Source organism: Pelophylax lessonae, assembly GCF_965119305.1.
Source record: "Pelophylax lessonae genome assembly, chromosome: 5".
Classification (NCBI taxonomy): Eukaryota; Metazoa; Chordata; class Amphibia; order Anura; family Ranidae; genus Pelophylax; species Pelophylax lessonae.
Window position 1 is genome coordinate 562,368,079 of NC_138772.1, and position 18,245 is coordinate 562,386,323.

The 18,245-nt window shown below is 48.4% G+C and overlaps 2 protein-coding genes across 2 annotated transcripts in view; one reads left to right on the forward strand and one right to left on the reverse strand.

The window, feature by feature from the left end:
* LOC309556128 (uncharacterized protein) overlaps positions 1-18,245 on the forward strand; it is a 419,953-nt gene that overhangs the window by 77,136 nt on the left and 324,572 nt on the right. The window lies entirely within an intron of this gene.
* The window catches only part of LOC309556620 (acid-sensing ion channel 1C-like), a gene marked incomplete at its 5' end in the record, with an annotated part of 83,143 nt that overhangs the window by 24,094 nt on the left and 40,804 nt on the right, over positions 1-18,245 (reverse strand). The window contains 8 exons of the mRNA XM_082259054.1: positions 3,676-3,747; positions 3,837-3,916; positions 5,027-5,118; positions 7,738-7,891; positions 12,798-12,863; positions 12,944-13,106; positions 14,528-14,655; positions 15,243-15,393. Coding sequence (XP_082115180.1) covers positions 3,676-3,747; positions 3,837-3,916; positions 5,027-5,118; positions 7,738-7,891; positions 12,798-12,863; positions 12,944-13,106; positions 14,528-14,655; positions 15,243-15,393 — 906 coding nt within the window. The remainder of the gene's footprint in view (positions 1-3,675; positions 3,748-3,836; positions 3,917-5,026; positions 5,119-7,737; positions 7,892-12,797; positions 12,864-12,943; positions 13,107-14,527; positions 14,656-15,242; positions 15,394-18,245) is intronic.

Below are 18,245 nucleotides of genomic sequence, written 5' to 3' on the forward strand. Positions count from 1 at the left end.
CTAGGAGCGTCTGTCAACGGAGGTACCTGGTCGGGGTGCCCTGTTCCGTTACACCACCTTTCCTCTAGTTTTAGTGAGTGGCCACGTGTCTTATTGTATCTCCTTTCTCTGAATAGTTTCCTCCCAATGCTCGGGTCACCAGTACAGTATTTGTACATTGATATCATATCCCCCCTCAATCGTCTCTTCTCCAGAAAGAATAAGTTCAGTGCTTGTAGTCTTTCCTCATAGCTGATGTCCTCCATTCCCCTAATTATTTTTGTTGCCCTTCTCTGGACTTTCTCCAGTTCCAGCACATCCTTCCTGAGGACCGGTGCCCAGAACTGGACAGCATACTCCAGATGTGGCCGGACCAGAGTCTTGTAGAGCGGGAGAATAATCTCTTTATTTCTGGAGTGAATCCCCTTTTTTATACATCCCAGTATTCTGTTGGCTTTGCTTGCGGCGGCTTGGCATTGCATGCCACTTCCAAGCCTGTTATCTACCAGTACCCCCAAGTCCTTTTCCATCCTAGACTCACCCAGAGGTTCCCCCCCTAGTGAGTAGCTTGCTTTCTGGTTTCTGGCCCCCAAGTGCATTACTTTACATTTTTCAACATTAAACCTCATCTGCCATGTAGTTGCCCCTCCCCCGTTATTTTGTTCAGGTCCGCTTGTAAGGTTTCCACATCCCGCATAGAAGATATTGGCATGCTTAGTTTAGTATCATCCGCAAATACTCTGTGTTGGTTCTGGTGGGGGATCTGTGTTGGTTCTGGTGGGGGATCTGTGTTGGGTCTGGTGGGGGATCTGTGTTGCTTCTGGTGGGGGATCTGTTTTGGTGTGTTGGTTCTGGTGGGGGATCTGTGTTGGTTCTGGTGGGGGAACTGTGTTGGTGTGTTGGTTCTGGTGGGGGATCTGTGTTGGTTCTGGTAGGGGATCTGTGTTGGTGTGTTGGTTCTGGTGGGGAATCTGTGTTGGTGTGTTGGTTCTGGTGGGGGATCTGTGTTGGTGTGTCGGTTCTGGTGGGGGATCTGTGTTGGTGTGTCGGTTCTGGTGGGGGATCTGTGTTGGTGTGTTGGTTCTGGTGGTGGATCTGTGTTGGTGTGTTGGTTCTGGTGGTGGATCTGTGTTGGTGTGTTGGTTCTGGTAGGGTATCTGTGTTGGTGTGTTGGTTCTGGTAGGGTATCTGTGTTGGTGTGTTGGGTCTGGTGGGGGATCTGTGTTGTTTATGGTGGGGGATCTGTGTTGGTGTGTCGGTTCTGGTGGGGGGCTGTGTTGGTGTGTTGGTTCTGGTGGTGGATCTGTGTTGGTGTGTTGGTTCTGGTGGTGGATCTGTGTTGGTGTGTTGGTTCTGGTAGGGTATCTGTGTTGGTGTGTTGGTTCTGGTGGTGGATCTGTGTTGGTGTGTTAGTTCTGGTGGGGGATCTGTGTTGGTGTGTTGGTTCTGGTGGGGGATCCGTGATGGTTTTGGTAGGGGATCTGTGTTGGTGTGTTGGTTCTGGTGGTGGTGGGGATCTGTGTTGGTGTGTTGGTTCTGGTGGGGATCTGTGTTGGTGTGTTGGTTCTGGTGGGGGATCTGTGTTGGTGTGTTGGTTCTGGTGGGGGATCCGTGTTGGTTCTGGTAGGGGATCTGTGTTGGTGTGTTGGTTCTGGTGGTGGTGGGGGATCTGTGTTGGTGTGTTGGTTCTGGTGGGGGATCTGTTTTGGTGTGTTGGTTCTGGTGGTGGGGGGGGGGGGGGGCTGTGTTGGAGATGAGCTCTAGAGGACCAGCCCACACCTTCGCTCTCAGGTTTTTAAGATTTCTAGAAAAATCCTACCTGAGCTAATGAAGCCCAGGCTTGGTGTGTGGGAACAACAATGGAGATCTGAGAAGATATTACGGTCTTATCTGGGAGGTTTATCCAACTCCAGAAGCAGAAGGACTTATTTTTCAGTAATCTTCTCCCTTTATGTTATACTGTTTGCTGTATGGAGGGCTCACTCTTTGTAACCGTTTCTATATACCACTGGGTTTTGATTGCCCTAAAGCAGTGGCCCCTAACCTTATTGGGACCAGGGCCCCGGAAATTCCTCCAAAACCTCCCACACCCTAACAGTAAAAAATAAAGTCTATGCTCACACAAGGAAAGTATGAGGCGTGCAAAATATGTACTGAAAGGCTGGAGGACTCTGAATGTGTGTCACTGTGGGGGATGGGGGTCCTGGAGGGGGTTAGGGGACTCTTCTGTGGAAGACTTGGTGGCCCTGTAGGGAATGAGGTTTCTAGATGGGGCTATTTTGGAAACTGCTGAAGATGAGGGGGGTCTCTCTAGGAGGCTGGGGAATTTTATAGAGTCACTGTGGGAAACTGGAGGGTTCTGCAGGGGCCTGGGGCATACTGTGGGACTTTGTTTGAGGGTACTATGGGGAGCTGGAGGCCCTGAGCTTGGGGACATTGTGGGAGGCTAGGGGGCACTCTGGCATGCTGGGGGCACTCTGGGAAACTAGAGGGCACTGTGAGAGGCTGGGGGGGGCACTGTGGGAAGCTAGGGGGCACTGTGGGAGGCTGGGGGGCACCGTGGAAAGCTAGGGGGCACTGTGGGAGGCTGGGGGGCACTGTGGAAAGCTAGGGGGCACTGTGGGAGGCTGGGGGGCACTGTGGAAAGCTAGGGGGCACTGTGGAAAGCTAGGGGTACTGTAGGAGGTTGGGGGGCACTGTAGGAGGCTGGGAGCACTGTGGGAGGTTGGAGAGCACTGTGGAAAATTGGGAGGAACTGTGGGGCTAGGGGGTACCGTGGTCCACTATGGAAGGTTGGGGGGAAATTTGGGGGACATTTTTTTGCAAACATATACCCTATATCTTGTGTTTCATTTCCTTTATTTGAGGAATGCTCTGTGATGGTTAGATAGAGATAGTCAGTTTGAGACCGACCTCTGCACACTGAGGGATCAGCACAGTTGGCAAGACGAGGATCCAGCTTATAAACGCACTGCTAGGGAATGAGGAGGAAGAGTGGACCATGGTGTGGGGGGTTCACCAACAGTGCCGTTTCCGATGACTGCATGGGATGGTGTGACCCACCTGGCAGGCAAAAGGGCCGTGCAAATGGGGTTTGTTGTAGCAGCTTATGGGAGCCGATGACCCAATCGTTTTGCAGTTACAAGCTACACTATTATACAGCCTCAGGAGCCGGGCCTACACCTGGGGGGACCTAGAATGGGGTTTGCCTGGAACGGTTATTGGCCTGTTGGAGGCCATTGCCCACAGAGGAGGAGGTCCAGCGCACCAGATAATATGACAAGTACGTCCCTTTCTGGGGAGGAAATAGGAGGCTCAGAAGTCAACCATCATGCTGGACAATTATTGGGGGAACTACAAAGTTACACCAACCGAGGCTGATAAACTACATAACCACCAACCTCGCTCCTTACACCTTCCAGCTCTCCAGCAGATTTCACAGACCACACATGGTTCCACACACTCTGCAATCTCACACGGCTGACCAATCTATAGTACCTCCAATGGAGGAAAGTGAGGTCAGTCATTGGGTTGTCCTGTCTGGAAAAGATGTTTAGAGAACTGTGGGGGACAGTCTGCTATGACCAGTATATATAAAGTATATCTGTATCTGTACATGAGATTGGCACACAGCTGACACTTCATTAACCCATCCCAGTCTCTGCCCGTCTCACTACAGACGTCTCGTGCAATTACCAGATTGTCGAGTTCCTTGTTCTGTGACTTCTTCCTCTTCTGGAGATAGCCGAAAACTTTATCCCGGAACAGCTGGGGGAATATACATATATATACTGTATATGATGCTATATGTACCATATATAGGTTTGTGTGTCTCTTTGCTGTTTCATATTTCTCACCTCATACAGATAATCGAAGATCTCCAGGATGGTGAGGATACTGGCCCCAATGAATAGCCCCATTTGACCTCCTATGTCACCTATTGAATGACAACCACATCGTCATTGTCATCATCATCATCATCATCATGTGGCCCAACATTTCCTACACAAATCTGCAGATGAGATTGTGCCATCCTAGGAGCCCAGTGTTTCCCTTCAGGCCCAATGTTTCCTAAGGGGCCCAGTGTTTCCCTTCAGGCCCAATGTTTCCTAAGGGGCCCAATGTTTACCTGAAAGGCTGATGTGTCCCTAGGAGTTTGATGTGCCGCCCCTCAAGCTGTGTCCCTAGGAGTTTAGTGTGGTCCTGAAAGCCTAATGTGTCCCTGATGAGCCCAATGTGTCCCCCTCAAGTTGTGTCATAAACAATCTCTCGATCTGTACACTTCGGTCTTATTTCCAATTACAAATGGAATGCTCACCTTGTATACGGTATACAGCAGGGGTCTCCAAACTTTCTAAACAAAGGGCCAGTTTACTGTCTTTTGGACTTTAGGAGGGAGAGGGGGGGGGGTGGATTGTGGCCACTGGAAGTAAAAAATGTCCCAGCATCAGTGGGAGTAAACAATGCCCCATCATTGGTGTCAGTGGGAGGAATAGTGTCCCATCATTGGTGTCAGTGGAGGAATAGTGCCCCATCATTGGTGTCATTGGGAGGAATAGTGCCCCATCATTGGTATCAGTGGGAGGAATAGTGTCCCATCATTGGTGTCAGTGGAGGAATAGTGCCCCATCATTGGTGTCAGTGGGAGGAATAGTGTCCCATCATCGGTGTCAGTGGAGGAATAGTGCCCCATCATTGGTGTCAGTGGGAGGAATAGTGCCCCATCATTGGTGTCACTGGCAGGAAATGTGTCCCATCGTTAGTGTCACTGGGAGGAATTGTGCCCCTTAGTTGGTGTCAGTGGGGGCATGTATGCCCCTTCCTTGGTGTTAGAGAATGAAATATTGCCCCAACGGCTGGATACAATCAAGCAAAGGGCTGCATCCAGCCCTCTGGCCAAAGTTTGGAGACCACTGGTATACAGGTTGGGGGCAGATTGTGGGAGGAGATGACACCTATCTATGTACTGAGGAAATTACCACCCCACACAAGATTGATATATCAGATTTATACAATGTTTGAGATCTTCCAAGAGGAGAACTCTTACCCAGCAGTCCAGCCACCTCATACGCCCTCTTCTGTTCAATCGTTTCGAAGTTCAGAGCTTCAAAGAAAATATCCAGAACAAGAAAGTTCTCCCTGAGGACAAGAGAGACAATCTGCTGAATCTACAGACAGTGGTCAGTGCCCTGTATGACCAGCATGGTGTGTATTAGGCCAGCCATAGACATGAGATGGTGTCTGAAGGATTCGTCTACATGCAGGACCACATTGGATGATCCATTTCAAGCAGTTGGCTTCTTCCCTGACATCCTGTGGCTGGGAGTCTGCAGAGGTTTCCATACACTGACCTCTTCAATACACTGAACTTGTGAAAATTATTTTATGCTTATGGGCTGCCAGTGAGACCTTCATGTCTGAGGAAGAGGCCAATAGGAAGCTTTGCACAGACGAGCATCCGACCAACCTCAATCATCGGTTTGTAGGCAGTTGGACGCTAATGCCTCGTACACACGTATCGATTATTGGCCGGAAATTTTTGGCCAACGTCCGATCGGACGTTTTTCGGCTTGTTAGTATGATGTTTCCGACAACCCACTGCGACTTTTCAGGCAAAAAAAATCTGGTGTGCAGGCTATAAAATTTTTGTTGGCCGTCAACACAACGGCCGATTTTCGTGCAGTCAGTACAGATTTCGGCAGACAAAAATCTGATGAGCAAGTCTGGGCATGCTCAGTGAAGAAAAAACACAAAGAAAGCAACCCAACACATGACATCACTTCTGAAGTAGAATTTTGTTGGCCGAGAAAATTTGTGTGCAGTCTAGGCACATTCCAACCAACAAAACACAACTTGGACAAAAGTCGGACGATCGGTCGGCCGATAATCGTTGCGTGTGTACGAGGCATAAGACAAGATCCAACCAACCTCAGTCATCTGTTTGTAGGCAGTTGGATGCTCAGACAAGATCCATCCAACCTCAGTCATTGGTTTGTAGGCAGTTGGATGCTCAGACAAGATCCATCCAACCTCAGTCATTGGTTTGTAGGCAGTTGAACACTGAGACAAGATCTATCCAACCTCAGCCATCGGTTTGTTCTTCCCTAAATGCCAACCACATCCACAGGTGACCAATCAGATATGAGCTCAATTGAAACAATAGTGATTGGGCAAGATGCTCTAATCCATCCAAAGGCCATCCCCCAATGAGCGCAATTTAACTGCCTCACAGACATTACATTGTCAGCTGATTTGATGGTCAGCTAATTCCCATTAAAAGTAAAGCCCCGTACACACGCACAGATTGTTGGCCAACTGATCGGCCAACTTTTGTCCAGTGTTGTTTGTTGGTTGAAATGTGCTCTAGACTTGCACTGGACTTTTGTTGGCCAACAAAAACCAACTTCAGAAGTGATGTCATGTGATGGTTGACTTTCCCTGTGTTTTTTCTTCTCTGAGCATGCCCAGTCTTGCTCATCTGATTTTTGTCTGCCGAAATCTGTACTGACTGAGGAACAATCAGCCGTTCTTTGTTGGCCAACAAAAATTTTATAGCATGCACACCAGATTTTTTTCGGCCGAAAATTCGCAGTTGGTTGTCGGAAGCATCATACTAACAAGCCTACAATCGGCAGATCGGACGTTGGCCAACAATTTACGGCCAACAATCTGTGCGTGTGTACGGGGCTTTATTAAACATCATTTCAGGTGGAAAATAGAGGCATACGTTTCCAAACACAAATTCCTCAATTTACATCAGCCGGGATTTTGGGTCAGTAAAAGCTCACATTAATTTAATGGGACCATGAATGGTGAGCAGGTTGGGTCCACCTCAAAACCATGTCTGATCCAAACCCGAATCTCCTCCCTAGTGGACATCTGTGTATATAAGGGATGGTCTGGTGTGACCGGTAGACATTCAAGTGTATGAAACAGTGTAGGATTGGCACATGGAGGGGTGGAGTCATCATTTCATTGGTTCTTTAATTTGGCTTCTCAAGGATCTCCGAGTTCTATTTCTGTCTGTGAATTTAGTTATTTGGGAAAGCCTCAGATAGGGGCCGCCTGTATGGTTGCTATGATAAAGAGAAGCCCAAGAACAACGGACTCCTAAAGTGAAATGACAAATGTCTGTAAACTGAGCTGGGATATTTTGGACAATTAACCATTGTCCTCCAATCTCACGGACAGGAGGAATATCTCACCACATTCATATGGGATTGGAGACGGTGGAAGAGGAAAAAGATCTACAGCTGCACAGCTGACATCCAGCCACACCTCAATGTCTGCGGCCACTTTTGAGTGTAAAGCCTCGTACACGCGATCAGATTATCGGACAAAATTTGGTCCGTTTTTTGTTGCATGCTAGTCTCATATGGAAAGTGAAGAGGTTACTTTCATACAAAAATTCTCGAATGACAGAATTCAACTTCAGAAGTGGTTTAATGTGTTGTGTTGTTTTGTTGTCTTGCTCTTTTTTGGATGAAAACTGTACTAATTAAACAAAAATCGGACATTGTGTTCATGTACAATAAAAATTTTATAGCCTGCACATCCAGTTTTTGTTGTACGAAAATTCGTAATCGCCTGTCGAAAGCGCCATACTAACAATCCGAAAATCGGCAGATCGTTAGTCGGACTAAATTTTACTTTTGAATTTTCTTATCGTGTGTACAGGCCTTAAATTTCTTGTATTTCAGAACATTAAGGATCCATCTGACCCAGTCATAGTCTGAATGAAGTGGAAAACAAACTCACGCAATGTACTGTTCAGTCTTGTTGTATATATTTGCCAGATATACGGAGGAGGCTTTACTGGGTATCTTCACCATGGACAACTCCTTCCCATAGCGGGTCATGTTACACGGCGTCTCACAGGCACACACAGAATTACCTTTTTCCCCAGCTTGGTCTGAAGGGAAAAGGAGATATAACTGATCAGCAATCTAGAAAACATATTCAACTACCATAACCCATTCTACAACCCATCCAATAAAGTAAAACCCACCCACATACTAAAACCTATCCAATACAGTAAGTACGTAATTTTATAACCCTGCCAATGACCCCTCAGTCTTGTGTATTTTGAAGGCCTTTTCTTTAGCACTAATATGCATTTTTATGTTGGCGTTTAGCCACCCAGGATTTAGTTTTGCTCTTTTAAATTTATTTCCCTTTGGAATGCACTGGCCAATCCCTTTGTTTAGTATGCTCTTGAAGCACTCCCATTTTTCCTCCGTGTTCTTTGTCCCCAGGGTTCTATCCCATTAGATATTGTTTAGGAAAGAGCGCAGTTTTGGGAAATTGGCTCTTTTGAAATTCAGTGTCCTTATATTACCCTTGTGTTTCCTATTACTGTAATTAATACTGAAACTAACTGACCTATGGTCACTGTTTCCTAAGTTGTCCCGTATTTCTATATCCGTGATCAGGTCTGTATTGTTGGTAATCAGTAGGTCAAGTACCGCATTGTTTCTTGTCGGTGCATTCACCATCTGACCCATAAAATTGTCCTGCAAAACATTTAGGAACTGCCGAGCCTTGGCTGAATGCGCGGTTCCTTCTGCCCAGTCTATATCTGGATAATTAAAGTCCCCCATTATAATGACATTTCCCATCCTTGCTGCCAATCCAATCTGTAAAAGGAGGGCCGCCTCACCCTCCTCCCTCTGATTGGGGGGCCAATATTACCTTCCCCACAGTGCCTTCCCTTTGAAGCTCTACCCATAGGGATTCTGCCTCGTCCAAAGCTCCATTATGAATATCGTCCCTCATATTTACCTGTATGCTGTTCTTAATATACAAACATACCCCTCCCCCTTTTTTACCTTCTCTATCTCTGCGATAAAGGGAATACCCCTGAATGGTCGCCATCCAGTCATGAGAGCTGTCAAACCAAGTCTCAGTTATCCCCACAAAATCTAAGTCCTCCTCAAACATCAGCAGCTCCAGCTCTCCCATCTTGTTGGCCAGGCTTCTGGCATTGGTATACAAAAACCTCGTAATTTTGACCGGTTACATATATCCTCATTTGATGTTTTTAGGCTGCTCTTGTGATTTTTTCCCCATACCCACCTTGGATTTAGGAACTCTGAACTCCCTACCACTAATGTCCCCATTTGTGCCCACTGAACCTTGCTCCCCTCTGGCTAAATCATCATCTGTACCCTCCCCCCCATCACCTAGTTTAAAAGCCCCTCTAACTTGTTGGCCATCCTCTCACCCAGTACGGCTGCACCCACCCCATTTAGGTGCAATCCGTCCCTACTAAAAATAATAAATGCCATGCACCATCTGGCTGCTATGTAAGTTTGGGAATTCAGGGGTCTGGTCTCCCCACCCCCCCTTTCCCCCTCCCCCTTTTTCATTTTTGTATTCATCATCATTGTGCAAATTTCCTTATCTATTTTTTTTTTAAAGATTTGTATTATACATCCACTCCTGATGAAGTGGCGATTTGGGTCCACGAAACGCGTTGAGTTTGTGATGTTTTAATATAGCCAACTACTCCTCTACTCCTTGACATTTGAGTTCATTGATGTTATAACTATATTTTACTACTCCCTGGAATTTTGCCATGCTGGTTTTTTTTTATGAATTTGGAATTGGGGACTATTTACTAGCTTCTGTATCATTTTGATGATGTATATTTCCATCTGTTATGTTTTATATCTGTATGTATAATAAATTTGCCATTTTTCCTGTCGTGTCTCTCATTTAAAGTCCCAAACCCTCCTTTCTTTGCATTGAATAGGGATGGAGACGCACGGCTAATCCCACCGTGCGCCTCATTTAAAGTCCCACACCTCCCCCCTTGTATTTTCTGTCCCTACTAAAGAGCGAGTAACCGACTGAGAAGTCGGCCCAGTTCTCCAAGAACCCAAAACCCTCCTTACTACATCAACTCCTCAGCCACTTGTTAACTTCTCTAATCTCCCGCTGCCTCTCTGGTGTGGCGCGAGGTACAGGTAGTATTTCTGTGTGTGAATAAACAGTTGTTTTTCAGAGACATACAAGCTAAGTTCCGGCTAGTTTTTGTATGGGGGCGGCTGTAATATCTGATATCTGTTCAAGACTGGGAGGAAGCCATATACTGACGGAAGCCCACAAACACGGTGCGGGGCGGCGGTCATCCTTCCACCATACTCTGTCCGTGTACAAAAACCCGTCCATCTATTGTAACTAGTTTATTTACCAAAAACAGTCCAAAAAAAAAGTTTCAACTATTAACCACTTAAGCCCCGGAAGATTTTACCCCCTTCCTGACCAGGCCCTATTTTGCGATTCGGCACTGTGTGACTTTAACGGACAATTGCGCGATCGTGCGACGCTGTACCTTAACGAATTTGACGTCCTTTTTTTCCCGCAAACAGAGCTTTCTTTTGGTGGTATTTGATCACCTGTGCGATTTTTATTTTTTGCGCTATAAACAAAAAAAAGAGCGACAATTCTGAAAAAATAACAATATTTTTCACATTTTTTTTATATGAAATTCCCCCCCCCCCCCCCAAAAAAAAAGTAAAAATAAATTTTTTTAACATTTTAGGCCAATTTGTTTTCTGCTACATATGTCTGGTAAAAAAAATTGCAATAAGCGTATTTTGATTGGTTTGCGCAAAAGTTATTGCATTTACTAACTAAGGGAAAGATTTTTGTAATTTTTATTGTTTTTTTTTTACAACGAGTAATGGCGGTGATCTGCGATTTTTTTTGCGGGACTGCAACATTGCGGTGGACAGATCGGACCCCTAAATGACATTTTTGACACTTTTGGGGTTACCAGTGACAATACTACAGTAATCAGTGCTATAAATATGCACTGTTACTGTAAAAATGACACTGGCAGGGAAGGGGTTAACTTTATTGGAGAGGGAGGGGCTGTGTGTGTCCCTAGGGGTGTGCTTCTAACTGTTATGGGATGTGGCTCTTTGTGTAACTACAGAGATATAGGATCCTACATAGCAGGATCGTATGATCTCTGCAGTTACACAGGGAGAATGACAGACGGTTGTGTTTACATCACCGCCTGCCTTTCTCCCTCTCCTGCGGGAGATCGCGAGCGGACGGCGGACATCGGAGCCGCCAGTCACACGCGCGGGGATCACAGTGAACGAGCGGGGGCGGGAGCGTGCCTCTGGCGGCGCGCGCTCGCCCCCTATTGGCTTGCAAGCGAGTGACGTACCCATACGTCACTTTGCCTGCACCGGGCTGACCGCCGCAGTATATGTACTTGCGGTGGTCGGCAAGTGGTTAAAATGTATCTTACTACTAAATCCTGCCCATCCCCCCCATCGTGAGGATACAAGTCTCCTGTGAGGATAGCCAGGTCTGTACCCCACCCCTCCATCCAGGAAAATAATTGGAACAATTGGGGAGAAATTAGTGTCATGAAAAAGTATTCACACCCCCTGAAATGTCCCACATTTTCTCATGTAACGACCAAAACCGTAAATGTATTTTATTGGGATTTTCTGTGATAGACGACACAAAGTGGCCGTAATTGTGAAGTGGAAGGAAAATGATACAAATAAATCTGTGAAAAGTGTGGCTGCATTTGTATTCACCCCCCTTTACTCTGACACCCCTAATTAAATTCTAGAACAGCCTTTCTCAACCTTTTCAACACAGAGGAACCCTTGAAATAATTTTCAGATCTCAGGGAACCCCTGATAAAAATGACCAAATCTACAACTCCTGATACATTAGTGTGATGGTCGTGGGAAGATGATCCTTACACTTCTGGACATTGGGAAGAATTACCTTCTTCCAGATAGCTAAAAAGATCATTGGTGTCAGGGGGAACTTATCTGAGAGGTAGAAACTGGTCATTGCTCAAGGAACCCCCAGCAACCTGTGGAGGAACCCTGGTTGCAAACCACTGATCTAGAAGAACCAATTGCCTTCAGAAGTCACCTAATTAGTAAATAGAGTCCCCCTGTGTGTAATGTAATCTCAGTATAAATACAGCTGTTCTGTGAAGTCCTCAGAGGTTTGTTAGAGAACCTTAGTGAACAAACAGCATCATGAAGGCCAAGGAACACACCAGACAGGTCAGGGATAAAGTTGTGGAGAAGTGTAAAGCAGGGTTAGGTTATAAAAAAAAATCTCCCGAGCTTTGACCATCTCACGGAGCGCTGATCAATCCATCATGGGAAATCAACTGCAACCCTACCAGTTGGACCCTAGTCCATCTAAACTGAAGGGCCGGGCCCCTACCAAGACATGGCCGTCCACCTAAACTGAAGGGCCGGGCCCCTACCAAGACATGGCCGTCCACCTAAACTGAAGGGCCGGGCCCCTACCAAGACATGGCCGTCCACCTAAACTGAAGGGCCGGGCCCCTACCAAGACATGGCCATCCACCTAAACTGACCAGCTGGGCCCCTACCAAGACATGGCCATCCACCTAAACTGACCGGCCGGGCCCCTACCAAGACATGGCCGTCCACCTAAACTGACCCAGGAGAGCATTCATCAGAGAAGCAGCCAAGAGGCCCATGGGAACTCTGGATGAACTGCAGAGATCCACAGCTCAGGTGGAAGAATCTGTCCACAGGACAACTATTAGTCGTCACTCCACAAATCTGCCCTTTATGGAAGAGTGAGAAGAATTTATTTGTATCATTTATCATTTTCCTTCCACTTCACAATTTTGTGTCGGTCTATCACATAAAATCCCAATAAATTTAAGTTTCTGGTTGTAACATGAAAAATGGGGGAAATTTCAAGGGGTGTGAATACTTTTAGATCTTCCTCCAATTCCAGGACATTAGACAATGGCCTTCCTCCTTCTTCCTCGGGGTGATGATTGCACCCACCTATTTTCTTTAGGTTTTCATCAGCACAACGTATATACTGCTCGGGGCTGCAGACCGGCCCATCACCTGGAGAGAAGGAAAGAATAGGGGAATCAGAAGGAGAATCTTCCCTTCCCCCCCCCCCCCCAATACACCCCAGAAGAGACCCGGCCTCTCACCTGGCATGTGGACCATGCGGCAATTGCAGATCTCCAGGATGTAGCGGGTCTCACAGTCGATGCGGCAGGCCGTTATACTATAGTTGACAAAGTAGGGCGACTTAAACGGGGTGTCCTTACAATCCCCCCATGGAGGAGGCAGATACGTCAGCTGAGGAAGAATTTGAGGAAAGAAAAGTTCATGACTTTCATAGAGAAGCTGTAATCCAATCGGATTCATTTCGGGAAGACATGTGACAATCCCAGACCAATGAAATATTAGGTTCCATTAATGTAACATTGATCCGACTTTTAATTCTCTGGACCAAAGTCGCATCAAAAGTTGCACCAAAGTAGCGCCGGCACCGTTTCTAAGGTCGCACCGATTAGAATGGGGACCAATGAAAAGAAGCTCCGTACTCCTCGGAGGAAGCTTCTCCATCAGGAAGTATGAGGCCTACTCATGTATGATGTGTTGGGTGATGAGGATCGGTTATGATGTGTTGGGTGATGAGGATCGGTGATGATGGATGATGTGTTGGGTGGATGAGGATCGGTTATGATGGGTTGGGTGATGAGGATCGGTGATGATGTGTTGGGTGATGATGGATGATGTGTTGGGTGATGAGGATCGGTTATGATGTGTTGGGTGATGAGGATCGGTGATGATGGATGATGTGTTGGGTGGATGAGGATCGGTTATGATGGGTTGGGTGATGAGGATCGGTGATGATGTGTTGGGTGATGAGGATCGGTGATGATGTGTTGGGTGATGAGGATCGGTGATGATGTATGATGTGTTGGGTGATGAGGATCGGTGATGATGTGTTGGGTGATGAGGATCGGTGATGATGTGTTGGGTGATGAGGATCGGTGATGATGTGTTGGGTGATGAGGATCGGTGATGATGTATGATGTGTTGGGTGATGAGGATCGGTTATGATGGGTTGGGTGATGAGGATCGGTGATGATGTATGATGTGTTGGGTGATGAGGATCGGTGATGATGAATGATGTGTTGGGTGATGAGGATCGGTGATGATGAACGATGTGTTGGGTGATGAGGATCGTGATGATGAACGATGTGTTGGGTGATGAGGATCGGTGATGATGAACAATGTGTTGGGTGATGAGGATCGGTGATGATGTGTTGGGTGATGAGGATCGGTGATGATGTGTTGGGTGATGAGGATCGGTGATGATGGATGATGTGTTGGGTGATGAGGATCGGTGATGATGGATGATGTGTTGGGTGATGAGGATCGGTGATGATGTGTTGGGTGATGAGGATCGGTGATGATGTGTTGGGTGATGAGGATCGGTGATGATGTGTTGGGTGATGAGGATCGGTGATGATGTGTTGGGTGATGAGGATCGGTGATGATGAACGATGTGTTGGGTGATGAGGATCGGTGATGATGTGTTGGGTGATGAGGATCGGTGATGATGGATGATGTGTTGGGTGATGAGGATCGGTGATGATGTGTTGGGTGATGAGGATCGGTGATGATGTGTTGGGTGATGAGGATCGGTGTTGATTTGTTGGGTGATGAGGATCGGTGATGATGAACGAGGGGGTTTTCTTGCTGTGTACCTGCTGCTGCTGACATGACACAAATGTCTGGAATCCGGGGGCCACACCGAAGCCCAGCTGGTCTATAAATGGCGGCTCATCCTGGCTGTGGATTTGGACCTTCACTCCGGCCTCCAGAGACGTCTCAGCTGTCAGGAGGAATCAGAGAAGAAATCTCACCAACAATTTCCATCAACCCGACCCCAACACAGCAAAGAGTGACCCCAACACAGCAAAGAGTGACCCCAACACAGCAAAGAGTGACCCCAACACAGCAAAGAGTGACCCCAACACAGCAAAGAGTGACCCCAACACAGCAAAGAGTGACCCCCACACAGCAAAGAGTGACCCCAACACAGCAAAGAGTGACCCCAACACAGCAAAGAGTGACCCCAACACAGCAAAGAGTGACCCCAACACAGCAAAGAGTGACCCCAACACAGCAAAGAGTGACCCCAAAACTACAAATACAGAGGAAGCCACCTGTAAACTTACCTGCTGGGCCCCTCCCACAGACTATGTACAGCCCCCTATCCTTGGCTCCTCCCTGTAGCACCCGCATGGGATTCTTTTTTATTTGCCTGGAGTTGGGCTTCAATTAGAAACATACTGGAAGTAAGATGAGCAATGGCGCCCCCCCCAGACACCACACTGGACAATGACTTCCATTGACGGACACAAAGTGGGGTCACCTCCAGTCTCAGGCCTGTTACCTGGAGGGCGATGGGTCACTTACCTGTCTCACCAAACAGAGGTAGGTACTCGTCCTGCTGTATGTCCATCATCAGCTCCAGTCCATTCCCAGTTCCACCCTTCAGTGTGTAGAGGAGTTCGAAGCCCGGCTTCCCCGAATTAAACGTGTAGCACTTTCCATATCTGGTGAACACCTACATAGAGAGAACACCATCATCCACCAATCCACCAAATTATGGTACCCCCCCCCCCGCCTCCTACATCCCCCTTCTCTGCACCCACCAGATTCCCATAACCCTCCCACCTCCCTGCACCCTCCTCTCTATACCCTCCACCCCTCCTCTATATACCCTCCACCCCTCCTCTCTATACCCTCCACCCCTCCTCTCTATACCCTCCACCCCTCCTCTCTATACCCTCCACCCCTCCTCTATATACCCTCCACCCCTCCTCTCTATACCCTCCACCCCTCCTCTTTATACCCTCCACCCCTCCTCTCTATACCCTCCACCCCTCCTCTTTATACCCTCCACCCCTCCTCTCTATACCCTCCACCCCTCCTCTCTATACCCTCCACCCCTCCTCTATATACCCTCCACCCCTCCTCTCTATACCCTCCACCCCTCCTCTATATACCCTCCACCCCTCCTCTCTATACCCTCCACCCCTCCTCTCTATACCCTCCACCCCTCCTCTCTATACCCTCCACCCCTCCTCTTTATACCCTCCACCCCTCCTCTCTATACCCTCCACCCCTCCTCTCTATACCCTCCACCCCTCCTCTTTATACCCTCCACCCCTCCTCTCTATACCGTCTACCCCTCCTCCATATACCCTCCACCACCCCCTCCTCTCTATATTCTCCACCCTCCTGCACCATTCACTGCCCCCTCCTCTCTGCACCCTCCACCCTTCTGCATTGGAGAAGTACATTTCTCTCATTCTGGACTCCAAGTATGAAGGTGGAAGAAGAACGGTCCCAATTAATCAATTTTTCATATTTTGTGGTCCACAGTTTGGCACAATAGAAGAATACCCTGCCCACCACCCAGGATCCCAGAGAGGAAGCCCCGCCCACCACCCAGGATCCAAGAGAGAAAGCCCCGCCCACCACCCAGGATCTCAGAGAGGAAGCCCCGCCCACCACCCAGGATCTCAGAGAGGAAGCCCCACCCACCACCCAGGATCTCAGAGAGGAAGCCCCGCCCATCACCCAGGATCTCAGAGCAGAAGCCCCACCCACCACCCAGGATCTCAGAGAGCAATGCCCCGCCCATCACCCAGGATCTCAGAGAGGAAGCCCCGCCCACCACCCAGGATCTCAGAGAGGAAGTCCCGCCCACCACCCGGGATCTCAGAGAGGAAAAACCCAACCACTTATGGGCACTAATTAGGTGCCCCTGATGAGGGGGCACTAACATACCGCACTGATGGGCACTGATAGGTGCCAATGATATGCAGCACTGATGAGCACTGATAGGTGGCAATGATATGCAGAACTGTTAGGTGGCACTGATGGGAACTGATAGGCGGTACTAATGGGCGGCACTTATGAGCAGGCACTGATGGGCACTAAAAGGCAGCACTAACTGGCATCACTAATGGACACTGATTGGTGTCATTGATGGGCATTGCTGGGACTGCACTGATGATCAGTGCCCTGATTACCTGTGAAGAGATGCCGCTGATTGGCTGTCTGTGTGAGCCGAGGAGAGCCGATAAGCGGCACTTCCTTGTTTACAATTGATTGGACACAGCCGATCACATGGGTATAGAGCTGCGAGATCAGGGTCTCGCCATGTCCTTGAATCGATGTGCTGCGTGTCCCCGCAGAATGGCGGTTCTGGGGCGTCATCATATGACGTTCTCCCAGAATGAGAGTACATCCCACCCACCAGGGGCGTAACTACAGGGGTTGCAGGGGTTGCAATCGCTACCGGGCCCCATGCTCCAGGGGGCCCGGTAGCAAACCAGTGGGTGAACTTCTAGGATCTCAAAGGTCACACTTGCGACCGGGCCCTGGCATTTCACCACTGTGGGGAGGCCCCAAGATTGCAGGAAGGGGGCCCACTGCAGAACTTGTGAAAGGATCCTGATGCGGGACCGTAATAAAAGGCCATGCAATGAGAGTAAAGAGCCCCAGGATTAGTGGGAAGAGCCCCGGCCAGGGGTCTGGGGGGCCCTTCATGGTTTCTTGCATCGGGCCCTGAAGGTTCTAGTTACGCCTCTGCCACCCACCCTCATTTTATTATACGGCGGGTGGGAAGAGGTTAAAGTTCCTGTGCGTGTAAAGGCAGGCGTCCCAATACTTTTGGTAATATAGTGTATGAGGGTTGTATCTGCCCCTGACTACAGAAAGAGTTCCCCCGCAGAGTATTTCACCCGGACACAAGGAGCAGAGGGCCTCCTGCACAGATTATCACTCTTCTCTATCCAAACCAGTACTGGCCGGAGGGTCACCTGAAGGTCCCGGCAGACATGTGAGGGTGATGGGGACACGGATGTTGGTGTCCGTGGAGGGGACATTTTGGGGAAAATCTATGGCGGATGATGAGTGTTATCTTAGGATGGACCTGAGAGGGGGGGGGGGGGGTTGGGGCAGGATCCCACACACACAATCGATCATACACCGGTAGAGTCATCCCATCCTCCCCAGACCTCCGCAGATCAGCAATTCACCGTCATTGGGCTCCAGGCTCTGCAGTGACTGGTGGGAGCGGAGGATTGTGGGAAAGGACTGGGGTCTCTGGGGGGGATCAGGTGGAGGAGACCAGAGGTGTCACATTTATAGAGAAGGACAATATGGAAATCTAAGAAGGAAAATCAATTCGGAGACTCGGAGCTGAGAGAGCAGAATTCCCGAGATACAAAATCTCCACAAATATACAAATCACACAGCGAGGAGTGAGGAGCGAGGCGCGAGGAGCACGTGTATTACCAAAAGTATTGGGACGCCGGCCTTTACACACACATGTACTTTAATGGCATCCCAGTCTTAGTCCGTAGGGTTCAATATTGAGTTGGCTCCGCCCTTTGCAGCTATAAC